This window comes from Nyctibius grandis, chromosome Z (genome assembly GCF_013368605.1).
Source record: "Nyctibius grandis isolate bNycGra1 chromosome Z, bNycGra1.pri, whole genome shotgun sequence".
In the NCBI taxonomy this organism is placed as follows: Eukaryota; Metazoa; Chordata; class Aves; order Nyctibiiformes; family Nyctibiidae; genus Nyctibius; species Nyctibius grandis.
The window spans coordinates 54,717,073-54,737,668 of record NC_090695.1 but is presented as its reverse complement, the minus strand read 5'-3'; the positions used below and the strand labels follow the sequence as shown (position 1 = coordinate 54,737,668).

The 20,596-nt window shown below is 41.0% G+C and overlaps 1 protein-coding gene across 4 annotated transcripts in view; it reads left to right on the top strand.

Moving 5' to 3' along the window:
- Positions 1–20,596, top strand: part of HOOK3 (hook microtubule tethering protein 3) — a 111,705-nt gene that overhangs the window by 66,828 nt on the left and 24,281 nt on the right. For 2 of the 4 annotated variants that reach the window (XM_068422202.1, XM_068422199.1), the window contains 6 exons: positions 1,277–1,517; positions 4,927–5,037; positions 9,288–9,375; positions 9,968–10,037; positions 17,574–17,714; positions 20,013–20,100. In XM_068422202.1, the coding sequence (XP_068278303.1) occupies positions 1,277–1,517; positions 4,927–5,037; positions 9,288–9,375; positions 9,968–10,037; positions 17,574–17,714; positions 20,013–20,100 (739 nt within the window). The remainder of the gene's footprint in view (positions 1–1,276; positions 1,518–4,926; positions 5,038–9,287; positions 9,376–9,967; positions 10,038–17,573; positions 17,715–20,012; positions 20,101–20,596) is intronic. The other 2 variants (XM_068422200.1, XM_068422201.1) reach the window with 1 other exon arrangement.

Here is a 20,596-nt window from a genome sequence, read left to right as displayed (position 1 = left end):
GGTCTTTTCCAACCTGATTGATTCTGTGATTCTGTTAAGAATCCTACACCATCTTATGGTCATAATAAGTAACTCACTGGTCTCTTGAGTATTCTCTACTCACCTTCATCATGACTTGAGCATCTGTTCTCATCAAGGAACTAGACTCTTTCCTCGGTTTGCATTTTTGGACTTTGGGTGATGCTTTTGGTTCATCATGTAATGCTAATATGAACAACATCTGTCACAGCTCTCTATTCTGCTGGATTTTAGCACTCAAAGTTGTCATGATTTGATGATGCTAGGGGTTTATAGGGTGGGGCAGCCCTTTTTACTATGGAACATAATCCTTCAGTGCTGGTGTCTTGCTGACATGGGTTGTTCAGAAGAGTTACCTGCCACCCACCTGTATCACTCATTCTAGCAAGTCTAGCAAGGCTTATTTTAGTGCTGCCTTTTCTAATTCACCAGCAGGTTTTTACCAAAGCTATCTATCTTTACCTTCTATGTCATTAAGGTCAAGTGCGAGCCCATCAGGCTGCACAATTCTATAAACTGTGAAGGGAACATGGGTTCAAAGAGTAAGTCCTCATTCGAGAGAGAGGCTCTGCAGTTCATTGGGGATTAAGGAGATTTGGCTTGCCTCAGTGTCCCATAAATTGACCATCAATTCAATGGAGGATTCTCCATATTTCTTAAGTCTGTAAATCGGTTCTAAAATGAAATGGGGGACCGTCACAGTAGTGGGGGTGTGGGTGGTTGCACGTAAGGGCTATTGCTGTCCTGGCAGTGGACCATGTGGATTGAAAAGAACTCTGAAGTGTTACGGATGGAGCCTAGTTTTTCTTTTTTTTTTTTTTTTTTTAGAAGGAATCAAAGCTGTTGTGGTAATTCTGTGTCACAAAGTATATTCTACCCAGGAAATGGACTTTTATGATTTTATTCCTGGCTATCATTAAAACAAGTTGAAGGGCAGAAAATTTTATTCTCACCCTTGTAAAATGCAAGAGTGAGTATCGATTTAGGATTGAAGGAAAATGGGTGGGAGTGAAGGTGCTTTAACTATTATTTTAAGATTGGAAGCAGATAAGAAGGCTGTATTAGGAAGAGTGATAGTGTCTAAAAGTATCTCCATCAGCAGCTCTTTGAGTTATGGGAGAGAAGCAGACAATTTAAAAATGAAAATATTAGTAATAGGAGGGTATTACTGCTTTCTTGTTCTGCCCATGGTATCTCAGAATGTCTTCTGCGTTAAGGCAAAATACTGAGGAAGCTTCAGGACATTTCTTTTTTTTAGTTTTCAGAGCACAAATCTGATACAAATCTGTCCCTTCAGGCATTCTTCTGATAAAGTAGCCAAGTTAGAAAGCCAGGTGGAGTCATACAAAAAGAAATTGGAAGACCTGGGTGATTTGCGACGGCAAGTGAAACTCTTAGAAGAGAAGAATACAATGTACATGCAAAATACTGTGAGCCTGGAAGAAGAACTAAGGAAGGCCAACGCCGCACGCAGTCAGCTGGAGACATACAAGAGACAGGTAAAAACAGGCATCATCAATGCAACAGTTCTCTGTATTGCTCAACACTTTCTCTTCATAACATGGCTAATACCTCAAAGTAAAAAAAAAAGAATTTTGAACAAACAGGTCCTTGTGTTTAGAAGAATTCCATGTTTTGTAGCTACTACCTTTGTCCTCCTTTTCTGCAATTCTTGTGATTATTTCAAGTTTACATTAGCTTGCCAATAAGCAGTATTTCTTACTTTAAAAAAATCAACAGATGTTAAGTTTTTTTCTCAAATTATTCCTAATTCTTATTCAGTAGTGAGGCTTGAATTAGAGCCTATTCTTTCAAAAAAAGTATCCACTTTTCGCTTACAAATTTCCAGCAGTGAGGAGCGCACCACAGCTGAGGTAAGTTATTCCTGTGGTTAAGTAACCTGTTTTTTTTAAGGTTCTGGTTTGTCTAATACATTTAAATTTGTCGAGTTATGAAGAGGGAAGGACACATATCATCCCTGTTGTTTACATGCATGCAGCAGAGTACAAAATGTGTCACCAGCACACTCTGTGGAGTGAAAGGCATCTGTTTATCCTCCTTCTCATCAAAATGCCAGGTGGTCCTGTTTCTGTAAAGGTGGAAGATGTGCTTAATCTTCTCTTCTGCTTCTGTACTACATTGACATGACATCATTCTGGGATTCTTATTACAGGGCCAGACAGAGCCTGGTTCATTTAAGTAGTAGGGCCTGCTCTGTATCTCTGCTTGCTCATAAGCTTGAATGGTCATAGCACAAGAGTCCCTATATGTCAGCTTACAGCAGAATAAAAATACAGAAACAACCACTAACAACACTGCAAGCCCAGAAGGAATGTATGTCCCTAAGACTTGATAGCTTTTTCTCAGCATCTGGCCATCTTAGTTATTAAGAAAACTAGCTTCAGCCTCTGTGGGCTAATTGTAAATACAGTCCAGATGATTCCACCAGAAAATAAGAACGTGGACAAGAAAAACGGTGAAATAACACACAATCAAAGGGAAAAGTAAATGTAAAAATCAATAGCCTTTCGCACATGAGTAGTATCACATTTACTGGCAACAAATATTTCACTCCTTTAAACAGCTGAGCATGTGATATGGTTGTGTAACGTCAACATCTGCATCTGATTGTTCTTATTTCACCAACAATAAGGATTTTGGAAGGGGCAGTCCCATCATTTTTGCTGTAAAAGTACTCCTTTTGTTCATCATTCCCTGAGTTTTATGGATAGGATTTCATGTTTGAGGAGCTGTTTGATTTGTACACAACTGTTCCACTGTCTGAGACTGGAATAACCCTCAGGTGTCTTGTGACAGATGTGAGTTTTCTTCACCTAACCACAGTGCCTCAAAATGAACACACAGTGTGTCTGTCTGTGCCTTACAGTGTCTGTAAGGCTGGGCTCCTTTTGAGATCTCCCTGTGAATCATGAGCTGTCACAAAATTAATTTCTGGGAATCCTAAATTGTGCTATAAGAATTAAGCCAGGTATAAGGATTCTGATGTTATGTCACTGCTGAGCGCTAGTGTGCCCCTGTAGTGGACTGTATCTTGGCTGGTGTGTGAAGGATCCAACCCCACTCATGATGATGCTGTCAGAGGAGTTATTTCTTTGGCTTAGAAGCTCTGTGCTGTGCAAATGAAACTGCTTGGTTCAAACTCCTATAGTGATCTGCAAGGAAATCGCATATTCACCCCACCCAGCGGTTTCTGTGAGATGAGGTTAGTGGTGGTGTATTGTGGGAGATGGAATAGCATTTATTTATTTAAGAGGTTTTGTTCACTTGTCTGAAAGCAAGCACAAGGATTTTCTAAGAAACTATTGCAGCATGAAGAATTGAAATGTGAAGATTCCAGGATTACTTTTTGTAATTTTAATTCAGCCCCTTTGTGCATGTGCATTCTGATATATTTTTAACAATGCATTTTGCTTTTCTTTGTTGCAAGATTCCTGCTTTACTCATTTCACGTGTCAGATAATGCTCAGTAAATGTGATGGCAATTCATTATTTTTTTTAATCTTCTGCATTACTGTGTAGCTGTATATCTCCCAAGTCTTGATTCAAGACAATTTATTTCCTGCTATGTTTTTCTGCATACCATTATCATAGCATGAGTGATTGCAAACATTAATGCATTTGTTTCCGTTTGAGGTGAAAATATACCTATTTTTTGCAAGTGGGAGAACAATCACAGGTAAAGGCCTGCATTTTTTTTATATCTGCAGCTATTCTGATAGCCCCGTTGATGGATGTCACAACTGAGAAACAAAATATTTTCATATCTAACATTTTGATACAGGTTTTTTAACCTAATAATCTCAGAAGTGGCAGGCCTGTGCTTTTTTTTCAGCCTTTAATTTAAGAACAACAACAGCAAAGTCCTTCTCTAAGACTTAAGACCATGCAGATTTTTAGGCCTGGTAGTTATTTTGCTATAGCTATACACATTGAAAATAAAAGGTAATTAGAACCACTAGGCAGTCTTAATGTAGGTATGGCTAATGCTTTGCTTTACAATTTAAGTTAATCACTTTCTCTGTAATCTAAAAGCCATGAAAAAGGCTTCTTAATGAATTGCTTCAGAAGAAGCTATACATCTTAAACTGAGTCTTCATTCAGCTTTTGTGTTTGCTGGTCAGTCTCTATTCAGCTTGCTTCCATGCTCTCTGCATTATGAGCTTTACTAAGGTTCTGAGAATGAGCCTTTGCTAGTAAAGGCTGAGAGTTTTGAAAAGACAAGATGTCACTGATTTGCCTCCTGTTCACTGATCGTTTCTGCTCAGCTTTCAGATTTCTGCTCATTTAATTTTAAAAGCTCTTTACTGATCTGCAGGTGAAAGTATACATGCGACTTTGTTAGCAATGTTTACTTCTGAAGTAAAGTAAACTGTTTATGAGCCTCTGGCTGAATCTTTGTATTAGTATATTAAAAATGATAGGAAATGTTACCTGACTGCATTAACTGGTGGTTAAATTCTGAGTGAGGCTTGTAAAATAGAGTTAACAAAAGGTGTAGATAATTCACTTTCTTCAGAGTTTTTTCTTTTTCCTAGACTTCTCAGAAGGCAGGAGGATTTTTCTACTTTTCCTAAGCTCTTTGATCCATAGAATTATATACCCTTTTTCTGTAAACCATGCTTGGGCTTAAATTCTTGTTTTTAGATGTACTGAAAATACTTCACAGTTTTTGCTTCTTTTGCTTGTGCTAAGACCTAATATTTGAATGCTGTTGGTTTTGCTGAAACACAGAGCAACTGATGGAAGCAGTTTTTAGTATGTCCTATAGGTAACTATTTCACTTCTTTACAACATGACTTGTGGTGCATGGTAATTGGCTACTTTGTCTTGTGTACTTTGTTTTAATATTAATATTTGCAGACAAATTATTGATTCTTGTTCTCACAGGCAGTTGAACTACAAAACAGGTTATCTGAAGAATCCAAGAAAGCTGATAAATTAGATTATGAATGCAAACGACTGAAAGAAAAAGTAGACAGCCTCCAAAAAGAAAAAGATGTAAGTGCCAAGGTGTTATTTTTTTGGTAGTAGCAATAGCAACTTTGTGTCCTTTATAACACAGAGATACAGTAATTATAGTTAGCCATTTACAGAAAGCTTTTTAAATTAGGAAGTCTTTTTTCACTTCAAATTTTCTAATGTTTGCTTGTAAGATTATTTTTAAACCTAAGAACTCTACAGCATGGAATAAAGTGACTGTACAAAAACATATACAACCCATTAAGAGGAAAAGCCTTCATATTTGGGATCTGAAGTTGTTTCTTGACTGTTTACCGTGAGGAGATTAATAAACACCTGGGGTAATTGTAATGTATTCTGAAAAACCTGTTTAAAGTAGGGTTTCTGCAGTATCATCCTAGAACTAAACTCCTGTTCCATTTTTTCTAAAGCATTCTTCGAGGTACCATCAGCATGTTGCTCTTTGTGGAGTTATGACTACTGAAGCAAGAGCTTAGGAGTCATGTAGAGGGACATGTCCTTTGTGGCATTCTTGCCTTTTATGACAACTCCTTGTTGATCTATCTTGTACTTCCAACATGGAACACGCAGGACGGATACCAGTCTGTTCCCTTCCTCTATGTCATTTGCTGCTAGTGATTCTGCAATTAATTGCTCTGTCCTCTCTTGCCAAGACTGATCCTTCAGACTTCTTTTGCACACTGTTGTTTCTCACTAGTTTATTTTGGCTTGTTTCTTAGGAATGTGTGTGCAGGTGCCTCAGACTACCTCAAACCAAGACCAGCACTTTGAGTTAGCAACTTCTTAGGCTTGTTTTAAGTATAAATCCATTTATCCGTCAGTCAGAATCTCTGTAGGCTTTTCCCTCAATAGTCATATTTGCTGCCCAGTTCTTTCCAGAATTTCCAGTCCCTGCAATTGAATGGCATTTGAATTAAAAGTTTTCAGTTGTTTTCTGTTCATAGATCTTTGTTTTCCATATTTTGTTATATTTTCGAACTATTGTGGGCACTTGTCCTTGATATCACTTCCGTCTGCCCTTCAGTTCAGATTGGAGTGCCCATAGTATTCGTACTGTGCTTTGGCTTTCTTTCCTGCTCTTTATTTGAAGTTTGTTTTTCCATTTTTATTATGTTTGACAATGGTGAGGTTGTGTCTGTGGCTTACTCATTGCTTGGTGGACCATTTAATCTTGCACAAAGGATCTGAATTGCAGACCATTGTCATACAGTTTTCTGGTTTACCCGCTGGCAAACAGCATTTTTTTGAGGCGGATGTTGTTTTTCAGTGCATTGATCCATAGTACAGTGTTTTGTTTCAGTACAGTGTTTTATCTGTCTAGAACTTGAGGATGGTGATGATAGCGTTGAGTACTTATGGGTAAGGATCAGGGGGAAGGCCAAGAAGGCAGATGTCATGGTGGGAGTCTGCTGTAGACCACCCAACCAGGATGAAGAGGCAGATGAAATATTCTATAAGTAGCTGGGAGAAGTCTCATAAGCGATAGCCCTTGTTCTTGTGGAGGACTTCAACTTACCAGATGTCTGCTGGAAATACAGTGCAGCAGAGAGGAAACAGTGTAGGAGGCTCCTGGAGTGTGTGGGAGATGATAACTTCCTGACACAGCTAGTGAGTGAGCCAACTAGGGAAGCCACCCCACTGGACCTCTTGTTTGAGAACAGAGAAGGACTTGTGGGTGATGTGATGGTTGGAGGCCGTCTTGGGCATAGCCATCATGAAATGATAGTTTTTGATTCTTGGAGAAGTAAGGAAGGGGGTCAGCAGAACTGTTACCTTGGTCTTCCAGAGGGCAGACTTTGAGCCTGGTTGACAGAGTTCGTTGGGAGGCAGTCCTGAAGGGCAAAGGGGTCCAGGAAGCTGGACACTCTTCAAGAAGGAAATCTTAAAGGCACAGGAGCAGGCCATCCCCATGTGCCAAAAAATGAGCCGGCGGGAAAGAAGACCAGCCTAGCTGAACAGAGAGCTTTGGCTGAATATGAGCCAGCAGTGTGCCCAGGTGTGCCCAGCATCCTGACTTGTATCAGAAATAGTGTGGCCAGCAGGACTATGGGAGTGATCATCCCCCTGTACTCGGCACTGGTGAGGCTGCACCTTGAATCCTGTGTTCAGTTTTGGGCCCGTCACTACAAGAAAGATATTGAGGTGCTGGAGCGAGTCGAAAGAAGGGCAACGAAGCTGGTGAAGGGTCTGGAGAGCAACTCTTATGAGGGGTGGCTGAGGGAACTGGGGCTGTTTAGTCTGGAGAAAAGGAGGCTGAGGGGGGGGAGACCTTATTGCTGTCTACAACTACCTGAAAGGAGGTTGCAGCGAGGCGGGGGTCGGTCTCTTCTCCCAAGTAACAAACGATAGGATGAGGGGAAATGACCTCAAGTTGTACCAGGGGAGGTTTAGATTGGATATCAGGAAAAATTTCTTCACAGAAAGGGTTATCAAGCATTGGAACAGGCTGCCCAGGGAAGTGGTAGAGTCACCATCCCTGGAGGTGTTTAAAAGACGAGTAGCTGTGGTGCTTAGAGACATGGTTTAGTGGTGGACGTGGTAGTGTTAGGTTAATGGTTGGACTCGATGATCTTATTGGTCCTTTCCAACCAAAATGATTCTGTGATTCTTTTGAATTGATATGCGTCTGTGAGAAGTAGATTACAGCTGAAGTCTCTCAACATTTGAATTAGTGATTCACTACCTGTGTTACCTAGGCTTTCTGTTCCGTGTTGTCACATACATATCAGTAACACTGCCCACCACAGGTCACAAGCTAAGTAGTGGTATCTTGTCAGTTATATTTTGGAAACAGTTACTGAAATTGTTTTTGTCCTTGTCTTTATGTTCTCACAAAGTGCGGTAGCATGTTTGATATCTTCAGCTACGTAGCTTGGAATTTTACCTCTGTGATGTGTTGTATGATAACTACTAACATAATTTGTTGAATTAATTTTGCAGTGTACAATTGAAGCCCTAGAGCTTTTTCTATTCATTAAAATATTCTGGCATTTGATTAATCAGCTTGGTGTTTTCTGACTGATGGTACCAGAGTGCAGAATCCTTGCTTTCAGCAGCTGAATTTGAGCATTCCTCTGTGTGGCTTTTCTGTAGTATTCGTGGTAAAAGTTTTTTCACCTGTGAGGTTTGTGAAATGACTTTCAGTAGTAAGAGAAAGTACACTTTATTGAGATTGTTCTTACAGCTGCACCAGAGTACTCTTTGCAGGATTCAGAAATACAGCAGAAGCCTCTGTCACACCTCACCAAACTGTTCTTTGCCAAAGTGATTCCAAGTCCTGGATCCATTTGGGCTGAAATATAAAATACATCTGAATCAAAGGGTTAATAAACTGAAATGCAAGAAGCTGTAAGTCAACACAACTCCATGCCTACACAGAGCTGAGGTCTGTCCTGGACCTTTTAGTAATACTGGACATGTCTGATTTTGGAGCAAACTTTACATAGCTGCCATTTTCCTCTTTCATTTTTGAATCTTGGCAACCTTCTGGACAAAAACTTGATGCTGCTGTAGATTCTCTTTTTTTTTTTTTTCCAAAAGGGGACTTAAACCAAATTGGGAGAGTATTTGCCTGATGCTACTGAAGAGGCCATCTGTCTAGATCCCAAGGTGGTCCAGTCTTGTTCTTCAGTTCTCTTTGAGCTGAGCCTCAAGCAACTAGTTTTCTTCCATAGATAAGAAGCTGGTAAATGGCAAGGCCAGCTGACAAACAGGAGGAAGGGGATATGGAAATTCTGCTCACACTTTCACTGTTGAAAGACAAACAAAATGAAGTTAATAATGTTTGTTTGTTATGTTGACTGTGTACTCACCTGCTTTTTATTTCACTCCTGACTAAACCTGGGTTTCTTGGTGAGGGAAAATTCTGCAGTCTCTTAATTCACTTCCCTTTCCCTTGGAATCAAGCCCAATGAGGGGAAAAGGAGGATGGCTGAGTGGCCCCAGTGGATGCTGTTTACTACCTGGTACCAGAACTTTGTGTCACTAATATCTTGATTTTGTAAGCTTATACCCTGATATTGTTACCCTCCTAAGTGTAATGCAGAGAAGCAACCCTTCTCAAAAAAACACTGTTCATGTGGGATATATAATATTTATGTTTATTCTGTTATGAAATAGACTGAGGTGCCTTAATTTGAATATCATCTCTACTGTTGCATTAAATTCTTTTTAAAGTGTTGAAGGCTCTGCCTTCTGGTGACTTGTGTACAGCTGAAGGTGGATTTGTAGTGCTAAGACTGATACTCATTCTCTTTCCAATTATTCAGAGATTAAGAACAGAAAGGGATTCTTTGAAAGAAACTATTGAAGAACTTAGATGTGTGCAAGCTCAGGAGGGTCAACTCACCACTACAGGTAAAGGACAAATAAAGAGATTAAATACATCTCTACTAAAGTTTACAGGACTTCTTTGGAGAGTGTTGAATGTGCTTTTGTTTAGCACAGAATAAATTTAAGCTCCTCTAAGATCATCAGTGAAGAGCTGCTTCAGCTATTCGTAACTTTGTAAGCATTTGAAAACTTCAGACATTATTTCAGTCAATCAGAAACTTTAGTCTCCTCCCCAGTGTGATATTTGTGTAACGTATTTCTGATTTCTGTGTGGCTATATAGTTTTCTTTAGAGAGATATTAAGTTTCCTTGTGTGTATGATGTTTCATGCGTTGAAATTTATTTCTATGTCTAATGTTGCACAGCTTTGTAGTTCTTAGGCTAATGAGCAGAAAATGCACCACAAAATTATTTCATCAGAATGAAGACAGAAATAATGATTATTCTTCAAATGAAATTGTGCTTGTCTGTCTCTCTTGCTGTAGCCCGACTTTGTGTCATTTTCCATCACCTAGCATTACCCTAAAACCATAAGCTTCTAGCACAATGTTTATTTCTGGTCTTTTAAAGAAAGTTACTGGTCTGCTTGCTAAATGTTTAACTTTTTCTAACCCAGGATTGATGCCTCTGGGAAGACAAGAGCCTTCGGACAGTTTAGCAGCAGAAATCGTTACTCCTGAAATAAAGTAAGCTAATGAGTGCTTTGTTTTACTAACCTTCACAATGTACCCATAGATGATTAGTTAGTTTTTCAGTGTTAGAAAGCTTCTACAATTAATGTTTGTTTTTTTCTCTCATCTTGGATTTCTGCACAACAGGAGCTGTCATGCTTAGGACAAAATTCAGTTGACCTCTCTTGAGGCTGTATTGTGCTCCAAAAAAAAGGGGGGGGCAACAAAAAGCCTCTTAATCCTCACATTGTATCTCTTCTTTTTCTGCAGAGAGTTCATGTAACTGCAGCTTATATGTGCATTAACAGACAAAAATGTTTGTAACGAGCATGTGGTGTGGTACAAGGAAAAAATAACTAAAATTTTGCAAGGAAGTGTACATAATAAATTCCAGTTTGTATCATGGCAAATGTTTACAACCCATTAAAAGGAATAACAGTGATGGCAGAGCTGAAAATCATTATATCTTAAGATGTTGCAGGCTGTGTTTAGCCTTGCCAGTATGCTAAAAGTTTTTAAGACAGTCACATCTCAGAAATCTGTTAACTCTTCAGGAAATCTTTTCTTTTATCTCTATCAATACTGATACAGTATTTTACCACTTGGAAATCTCAATACTTGGTCAGAACTTACTGTTCAGTAGTAAAATAGTATCTTTCTAGAAAGCTAATAATAGAAATGATTTGTTTTACTTCCAGCTGTGCTGCTGCACCGTACTACAAGAGCAAATCTTTTTAGTTTTGTTCAGGAACAACAAAAGAAAAGAATAACATATTGAGACAGTGTTAGTGAAGTGTGGATTTACTTCATGAACCTTCCATGTGATTGAGTGTGAGAGGGCAGGACACTAAATGCCATATATACCCAGTGGTTTCACTGACTCTTCATCTTCGGCTCCTGAAGATGAATTCTGGATTTTATGCAAGCATACATCCATGCAGACTGTTCGCAGCTGCTAAACGTGGCCTCCATGCCTGCTTGATAAGAGGTGGACAGTAGCAGTGGCTGCTGTAGGATTGGGAACTTTCTGATCTAGAGGTCTGGGCTGCTGCTTCTGATGATGAAGGAGGAGGATTGCACAAGGCAGCCTACCCACAGGAGTAGCTACTACTACTCTCTTGTTCCCTCCATGGTGACAGAGTATGGGTCTGTGCTCAAGCACCGTTCTCCATCTCATAGAGAAGACCTGCAGACCAAATGGGAGAGTTTCGTGAGGCAGATTCAGTCTGTCAGTTGCACCTGAGGAAATCAACAAGTTAAGTGACATGAGTTAGCAGGGCTCATTGAAAGAGCTTTAAACTAGATTTGAAGGGGGAAAGGGATAAAACCAGGCTCACTAGAGATAAGCCTGGGGGCGGTGTTGCGAATAAGATTTTGTTACACAGCTTGGGTTAAGCAGCAATTTAGGATTTATTCGTATTCTACAGATAGATCACAAGATAAGGCTGTATAATTTTTAACAGCACTTAATCATCAGCCAGTTTAACAGAGCAATTCAGTGGAATTTGTTACACTCAAAATACTGACTTAAAGACTCAAAAATGGCAAGGGTGACTGTAACTTACAGCAGGGTTGCATACACGGACGTTAAATCAAATCACATATATGGAAAAACAGAAACAGTTCTGAACCAAATTGTATGTGCGTGTGCGCGCACACACACACACACACAGAGGCAAACAGTTCTGAACCAAATTACACACACAGACACACACATAGAGGTTAACCTGTGATTAAAATTTCCCTTTTTGTGAGTTTCATGAATTGCTCAATTTTATGTGCTGGCATTCATCAATGGATGGTTGGTGAACCTCATGAAATCAGGCCTTTGAGTCCTCATGAATGTCAATGGACGATCTTTCAATCCTTGCAAAACCTACCCCAAGAAGTGTCTCAGCTCAGGGGGAGACACGGGGTCACACAGTCTGCTGCGCTCCCCGAGAGCTCAAAAGGTCTCACCTTGGATCGCTCTTTATAGGATCTTGAGATGATTGGCTTTGGTCAGTATTTTCCATTCTGGCCACAATTAATGCTGAGTCCTTCTGGCATACGGTTCAGGCCGCAGATGACACAGGCGTGGCCAGAGGATGCCTGATGCCCCAGTCACTGCACTTGTAGCCAAGGTAACAGTACAGTGGGGCTTATCCTGAGATCTCAGAGTGTCTGGGGGCAGAGGGGCTGCACCACCACATTTCACCCTGTGACCAAAGTCTGTCTGTCTCTCCACAAAGTGGTGGTGTGGTCACCTCTTGCCTCTGTGCCTAGAAATACACAATGCCACATTCCAATTGTAATTTGAGGGAAATTTTTTTTTCACATTTGGTCGACCTCCGTAACTATTAAAGCTTCACTGAATGTGGTTAGACAGCATTATATATGCAGGGGGGTCCTTGTAATAGTGTAACTTGTTTAGCCGCTCTTGAAACTGTGATATATAAAACAGTGTTTAACAATAAGCATAATATAGCAAGAGTCAGTAAAATCACAATGGGATGCAGCATCAGATTCAGTGCTCCAGTTGTTGTTGGAGACCATCCAAACAGGACTTCCCACCATTGATGTTCTCCATCCCTTTTAACTCTTTCCAATACTTGATGTGTTTCTTCCCCATCATGATGGACCGTAACAAGAGGTTTTTTGTCCCATTTTCTGCACTTGTTGCAGGAGGTTTATCAAATCAGAGTGGTGGAGGAGTCACTTGACTAAAGTCAGATTCATTCCAACAGGTGTTGGTTGCAGCTTGCGATATAGCATGTAATCAAAAGACAAATCTTCATGCGTAGTTATGGGTACAGAAAAACTGAAATCACAACCGATGGCCATAGAAAAGTTACACACGCATAGATTAGAGTGGTTAGTTATGTTGTGAACAAAATCATCTATTCACAAGGATCACACAGTGTTCTCATACATACACATCCGTTTCCAATATATATAACTATAGTTTTAGGAACATTGTTGGGATGTATTTCAAAGTGGCAAATATTTTCTTCTCTGTCCAAACAGGTATTTTGAGCTTTAAGAGTATTACTTTCACAAAGAAAACCTTCTGGTTCCCACATAATGCATGCACTTACATGAGTTGTTTGCCACTTTCCCTCCTTTTGATGGGCCCACACTTCCTGTATGTCTTCCTAGTGCATGATCCTGCAGGCTTTGTGTTTGAGCAGTGGCAATTATACCTACTCTGATTAACAGGCAAAGAGAAGTTGGGGTAGGAGCATGTAGCCATTGTTGTCATTGCTATCAATATTAATCCCAGCAGATTAATGTGAAGAGGGGGCAAAGCAGTATATATGATGAGGTGAAGATGCTGATGTCTAGTGTAATAGTTGCTCACATAGTGTTATTAGTGGGATACGTTGTTTCTTGTAAAAGAAATAAAGGAAGAGTCTTGGTGGAGAAGACTGAACAGGTTACCCCTTTTATGATACCGGATCTAACATTTCAACCTATATTTTTTGTTCCACTGGATACATCATCCCATCCCATGATTTATAATGTCATGTATTAATACTGCACAAGTGGGGAGATTTCTTTGAAGTAGGGTTCCTTGCTGGTCATCTTCGTTGCTGACAACATCCCTTATGGCTAACAGTGTTAAAATCTGTGTCCCTCTTGATCTCGTCTTATTTTGCAACAGGATAAGGTTTGAGCATGGCAGGGGCTCCCTTTATTAATGGCTTTAGCATAGTGAGGTCTACAGTTGCAGAGATGGGAACATCAAGAACTACGCTTGTGCATGGCCTGAATACAGTCAGCTTTTGTAATAGCTGTGGAGAGCTGATCTAAAGATCTGATGGGTATTAACAAAGGCTCTTGTCTCTCCAAGATATCTATTCCACCAGCCCAGTATGCCACCCTACTTGTTATTGAATGGGGATCACTTGGGGGAGGGGGTCAGGACTAGCATTCAAAAAGACAACAGGGCCCCAGTAGCCATTAGCCTCATCAGGGTTCAGTAAAATTCTGTCTCCCCCTGTAAGACATGCTCCATAGGTATTCAGTTTCAGTTTCTTCTGGCTTGTGGTGTAATGTTCTTGCAAATTTGCTCTCTGAATCAAGTTGAATGGAATTGTTTTGCAGGTACTTGGACCTCACCCTCCCTGTGGACCCATGTGCAGTTCAGTTTTTATAATGGGTCTGACTGTAAACTGAGGAGGTTCAGGAGGATATAGGAGGTCATCCTTGTCTGAGCTGTTATTATCGAAGTTATTCCAGATGTTACCATCCCAGTCCTCAGGGGGCACTATCAGTTTTCTGACCTGAACTATGTCAAGAGGTTTCAGGGCTTGTGTTAACATCATTTCAACACGTTCTCCTAGCTTTTGTTCTTTCAATTGAGCTTCCTTAAGTTGTTTTTGCAGTTGCTCTATTTTTACCAATAGTAGCAGTTCAGTAGTTTTGCGTTTCTCTTCCTTTCTGGAGATCTTGTATTTTATGGGTTGTTTCCCCTCTTTCTCTACGTGCAGCTTCCAGGCATGTTCCCACATTTTGCAGATTATAGCTTTAGCTTTCCCATCTTTAGTCAAACCCCTTGCAGCATTTAACAGCTTCTCTAGTGCTTGCCAATTATACCAGTTATCACAGGTCCATTCTCTTGAGAAGCCAGGGTTCAGATTAATACCATGCTTTTGTAAGTAATCGGTGACACTATTTGCCATCCTGCCGACTACACCAATTCATCGCAAATGAGATTTTGTTACATGGCTTGGGTTAGGCAGCAATTTATGATTTATTAATATTTGAGATAGATCACAAGATTAGGTTGTATAGTTTTTAAGAGCATTTAATCATCAGCCAATTTAACAGAGCGATTCAGTGGAATTTGTTACAATCAAAATGACTTAGCGACTTAGTTAAAGATTCGAAAAGGGCAAGGGTGACCATAACTTACAGCAGGGTTGCATACAGATGGAGGTTAAATCAAATTACACATACAGACAGGCAAACAGTTCTGAACCAAATTACACACACACACATAGAGGTTAACCTATGATTAAATTTCCCTTTTTGTGAGTTTCATGAATTGCTCAATTTTATGTGCTGGCATTCATCAATGGATGGTTGGTGAACCTCATGAAATCAGGCCTTTGAGTCCTCATGAATGTCAATGGACGATCTTTCAATCCTTGCAAAACCTACCCCAAGAAGTGTCTCAGCTCAGGGGGAGACACGGGGTCACACAGTCTGCTGCGCTCCCCGAGAGCTCAAAAGGTCTCACCTTGGATCGCTCTTTATAGGATCTTGAGATGATTGGCTTTGGTCAGTATTTTCCATTCTGGCCACAATTAGTGCTGAGTCCTTCTGGTATATGGTTCAGGCTGCAGATGGCCCAGGTGCGGCCAGGGTGTGCCTGGCCACCCCAGCCCCAGGCTACTGCACTTGCAACCAAGGTAGCAGCTCACCTGGGAGGTTTTCCCAAAGCATGCATGGCTTATCTTGAGATCTCAGAGTGGTCCTGATGTACCATCCAGGCAGCAGCTGGCCCAGGTGTGGCCAGAGGGTGCCTGATGCCCAAGTCACTGTGCTTGTAGCCAAGATAACAGTACAGTGGGGCTTATCCTGAGATCTTAGAGTGTCTGGGGGGTTGGGGTCAGGGGCAGGGGTTGTACCACCACAGGCAGCATGCCAGTATTTGAGTGATGGTGTGCTAGTGAGGTCCTTCAGTCTGCTCCATGATGAGCACATTTGAAATGTCCCTGTATTAATGCACACAGCACCTTAGCCATCTCAGCGGAGGTAGGGGATGGAGATGCATGTGGCAGCAAAGACATAAGGGTTGTTGATGTGTTGATGCATTAAAAACCACGGAAGCACCGGAGAACAGTCACATAGGAACTAGGGCTTCTCCCCAGAGAAAAGTGGCAGGATCAATAGCCCAGCTGAAGTTCATCTACACCAATGCATGCAGCATGGGCAACAGACAGGAGGAGCTGGAAGCCATTGTGCAGCTGAAAAACTATGATATAGTTGCAATCACAGAAACATGGTGGGATTGTTGCTCAAAAGTGGTATCTTCTACCCAGTATGCATCCAATAGACACAGGGTCAAGGTATTCCTTTTTTTTTTTTGCAGATTTGTACAAAGCTGGGAGCTAGGTGGTGTTCCACAAAAACGAGCTCAACCTGAATACAAAATCATCACAAATTTATAGGGAACAAATTATCATATTTTCCTAATACACTTTCTTATTGGTGCTATTCAAATTCTTCTTTTCTCTGATTGGAGTATCTCTTCCTCGCTTCATTTTAAAGTGATCGCTACCCAGAAAAACATTGCGCATGCTCTTTCGGAAGGGTGGGCAGCGCGTCTACTCCTTCCTTTGGAGTCGGAGGTCTCAGTCTCCACCTGCCACTTTTGACTTTACCCTACTTGTCTTTTCTTGCATGTCTCCTGGCGATCTACCAGTTAAGACCAGGTGTTCCCTTCTTGTCCCCTAGACCTACAATAAATAATTGTTCCTGCACAATATGCAACTATTAATTCTTGACAGTTCTACATTAGCAGATTAGGTAATGCTCAGTCAGTAACCAAACTAACCTATTCTTGTATTTGATCAATTATATGTGTTTAGTAAAGCATAATATTAATAAAATTTTCTCATGAGATTACAGGATGACTCACACAATGGGAGTGCTGCAATGGATGGTTATAAACTCTTCAGAAGGGATAGGCAAGGAAGGAGAGGCAGTGGGGTAGCCCTGTATGTTAGGGAGTATTTTGACTGTCTAGAGCTTGCCGATGGTGATGAAAGGGTTGAGTACTTATGGGTAAGGATAAGGGGGAAGGCCAAGAAGGCAGATGTCATGGTGGGAGTCTGCTATAGACCACCCAACCAGGATGAAGAGGCAGATGAAATATTCTATAAGTAGCTGGGAGAAGTCTCATAAGCGATAGCCCTTGTTCTTGTGGAGGACTTCAACTTACCAGGTGTCTGCTGGAAATACAGTGCAGCAGAGAGGAAACAGTGTAGGAGGCTCCTGGAGTGTGTGGGAGATGATAACTTCCTGACACAGCTAGTGAGTGAGCCAACTAGGGAAGCCACCCCACTGGACCTCTTGTTTGAGAACAGAGAAGGACTTGTGGGTGATGTGATGGTTGGAGGCTGTCTTGGGCACAGTCATCATGAAATGACTGAGTTTTCAGCTCTTGGAGAAGTGAGGAGGGGAGTTAGCAGCACTGCTACCTTGGACTTCTGGAAGGCAGACTTTGGCCTGCTTAAGGGCCTGGTTGACAGAGTTCGTTGGGAGGCAGCCTTGAAGGGCAAAGGAATCCAGGAAGGCTGGACACTCTTCAAGAAGGAAATCTTAAAGGCACAGGAGCAGGCCATCCTTGTGTGCTGAAAGACAGGCTGGCAGGGAATATGACTGGCCTGACTGAACAGAGAGTTTTGGCTGGAATTCAGGAAAAAAAAGAGCGTTTATGACCTTTGGAAGAAGGAGGAGGCAACTCAGGAGTACTACAAGGATGTCGTAAGGTTATGCAGGGAGAAAATTAGAAGTGCCAAACCCTAATTTTTTCTACAAAATTGTATTTTATGTGTTTAGGGAGAAACTCATTCGCCTTCAGCATGAGAACAAGATGTTAAAGTTGAACCAAGAAGGTTCTGACAATGAAAAGATTGCCTTGTTGCAGAGCCTTCTTGATGATGCAAACTTACGGAAGAATGAATTGGAAACAGAGAACAGGTAAGACGTTTTGTCCTCTTTTTCAATTGACTTTTCTAACAATGCCATACACTTTTGACTGTTCTGTGTCCAATACTGGCCTCCTCAGTACAAGAAAGAGATGGACTTACTGGAGTCAGTCCAATGAAAGGCCACAAGGATGCAATTACAGGACTGCAGCATCTTTCATCTTTCATATAAGGAGACTCTGAGGGATAGAGACTATGTAGCCTGGAAAAGAGAAGGCTCAGGGCAGATCTTAGACCCTACCCCTGAGTCTTCTCAGTGATGCCTGGTAACAGGGCAAGAGGCAGTAGGCAGAAATAAAAACACATGAAATTTCATCTAAATGTAAGAACATATTTTTTTTTACTGGGAGAGTTGCTGAACACTGGAATAGGTTGCCCAGAGAGGTTGTCTTCATCCTTGGAGATATTTAAAACCCAACAGGATGTGTTCCTGGGCAACCTGCTCTAGCTGACTCTGCTAGATTAAGCCAAGCAGCGTACAGACCATGTATCCATGGGACCAGACATTGTGCACCTGAACATGCTTAGGTAGCTGGCTGATATTGTTGTGAGGCTGCTCTCTATGTAAGCTTTGAATCTGCTCTATATCTAATCTTCCCCAATCTTCCTCTTTGATTGGAGACGGTTTCTGAAGTCTGGGAAAACGTAAATACTGCACTCACTTTCAAGAAGGGCAAGAAAGAAGGTCTGGAGGACTACAGAGACTGGTCAGCCGCAGCTCATTTTCTGGAAATTTCACAAAGCAAGTCCATCTGAAATCTGTTTCCAGCCACATGAGGGACAAGAAAGTAATTGGGAAAGGCCAACATGAATTTATTCAGGGCAAATCATACCTAACTATCCAATTGTCTTGACAATGAGATGACTGCCTATGTGAAGAAGGGTGAAACAGTGGATGGTGCTTACCTTAGCCCTAGCGCAGTCTCCCACAGTATCCTTATGTTCAGAAGGGTTAGATATAGACTGAATAAGTGGACAGTAGAGTGAGTGGAAAATTGATTGGACAGCTGGCCCTAAAGCATTATCATCAGTGGTACAAAATCCAACTGGCAACCAGTTCCTCAGGCATCAATACCAGGACCAGTGCTGTTCATCACCTCTATTAACAACTTGACTGATGGGAGGGACTATACCCTCAGCAAATTTGAGGATGATACCACACTGAGAGGAGTGATTGATATGCTGAAAGGGAGAGCTGTTATTCAGGGAGGCTCAGCAGTCTGGAGAAATGAGCTGATGGGAGCCCTGTCTCCAGCTGGGAGGACCCTGGCAATGCTGGCTGGGACCAGTAGGCTGGGGAGCGCTCTGCTGCAAAAGCCCTGGAGTCCCAGTGAGCAGCAAAGGACAGTGTGTCAGCTGGTGACCTTGCAGCTGACTGTGACCTGGGCTTTCCTTGCCAGGCTGCAGGCAGTCAGTCTGGGAAAATGATCCTTCACCTCTCATGAGTACTTGTGAGATCACATCTGGACATAGCATATACTTCTGAATTCCCCAGTACAAGAAAGACATGGCTGTACAGGAGTGCAGCAGAATACTGCTAAGGTGAGGGATGCTGGAGCATGTGGTATGTGGGATAAGACTGAGAAATGGTTTGTTCAGGCCAAAGAAAAGGTGGCATAGAGGAGATAATACTGTGATCTCCATCTACGTGAGGGGAAGATGTCAAGAAGACAGAGCCAGACTCTTCTGAGAGATTGACAGTGGAAGGACAAGAGGCAACAGACACTATATGGAGTATGGGGAAATTCTGACTAAATACAAGGTAAAAAACATTCCCAGAAGAAATTTCTGAGCTGTAGAAGAGAGGCTCAAAGAGATTGTCAGACCTTCGCCCTTAGAAATGTCCAGACCTTGACTGCACATGGTTCCCAGCAATCTGCTGCAAGTGCACCTGCTTTAAGCATGAGGTTGGATTTAGACAAACTGTGGAGATCTCTTCCAACCTACAGTTTTATAGGATTCTGCGACTGCGTAAAAGCAGTAAGCTAGTAGTAGCTCTCACACAGTAAAACTAACTGTTAGATAGTCTTGTTTTGTGTATATAGAAATGATTTCTTAATACATACATTTATGTTGTCTTGGAAGAGTATCAGAATGTTCTGGATGTCTACAGGCTATAATCTCTGGAACTGCTGTATGCTCTAACTGCTGTTGTAAATTTTCTGTGAATAAAATACAGTCTTGTATCTCTTGTGTAGATGACCTGAAAACACTGGACACTAAAAATCTCAGGCTTCCTGTTGCAGTTTTTTGTTTTATTCTGAAAAACAGAATGTAATCTTTTTCCTAGATTGGTAAATCAGAGACTTCTAGAAGTGCAGTCCCAGGTTGAAGAACTACAAAAATCTTTGCAAGATCAAGGTTCAAAAGCTGAAGATGTAAGTAGAAATGTACATCAAACTTACATTCAAGTAATTACCATTTTTGAAACTTTCAACTTTTTGTAAAAAAAAATGTGAAAGAAAAACACAAATGGAGATTTCTGATAGTTTTCCATATTTACTTGTATGGTCTTATCACTAAATTGTGTTTCTATAAATAGGTTGTAAGACATAGCAAGACATTTGTCTAGAAAAGAAAACTATCCTATGTAGAGAAGGTGTCAAATATGTTTTATTTGATTAATTGTGTCTGTTCCAATAGTAAACTTAGTGTTAAAATTAATTACAATAGAGAGTTTTGCAAGGAATTAGGGAAATGTTAGTTCTCTCTGTATTAATAAAGTATCTGAAGTTACTTTGGTTTAGTTTTCTTAATGAAAGTTAAGGCCTTTTCTGCTAGTGGAAGCTCTGTAATTGTGGATGTGTATGTATCTTGTAATGCAAGAAGCCAGGCAGGCCAAAACTAAAAAAAACAGTCAAATAATTAGACGCT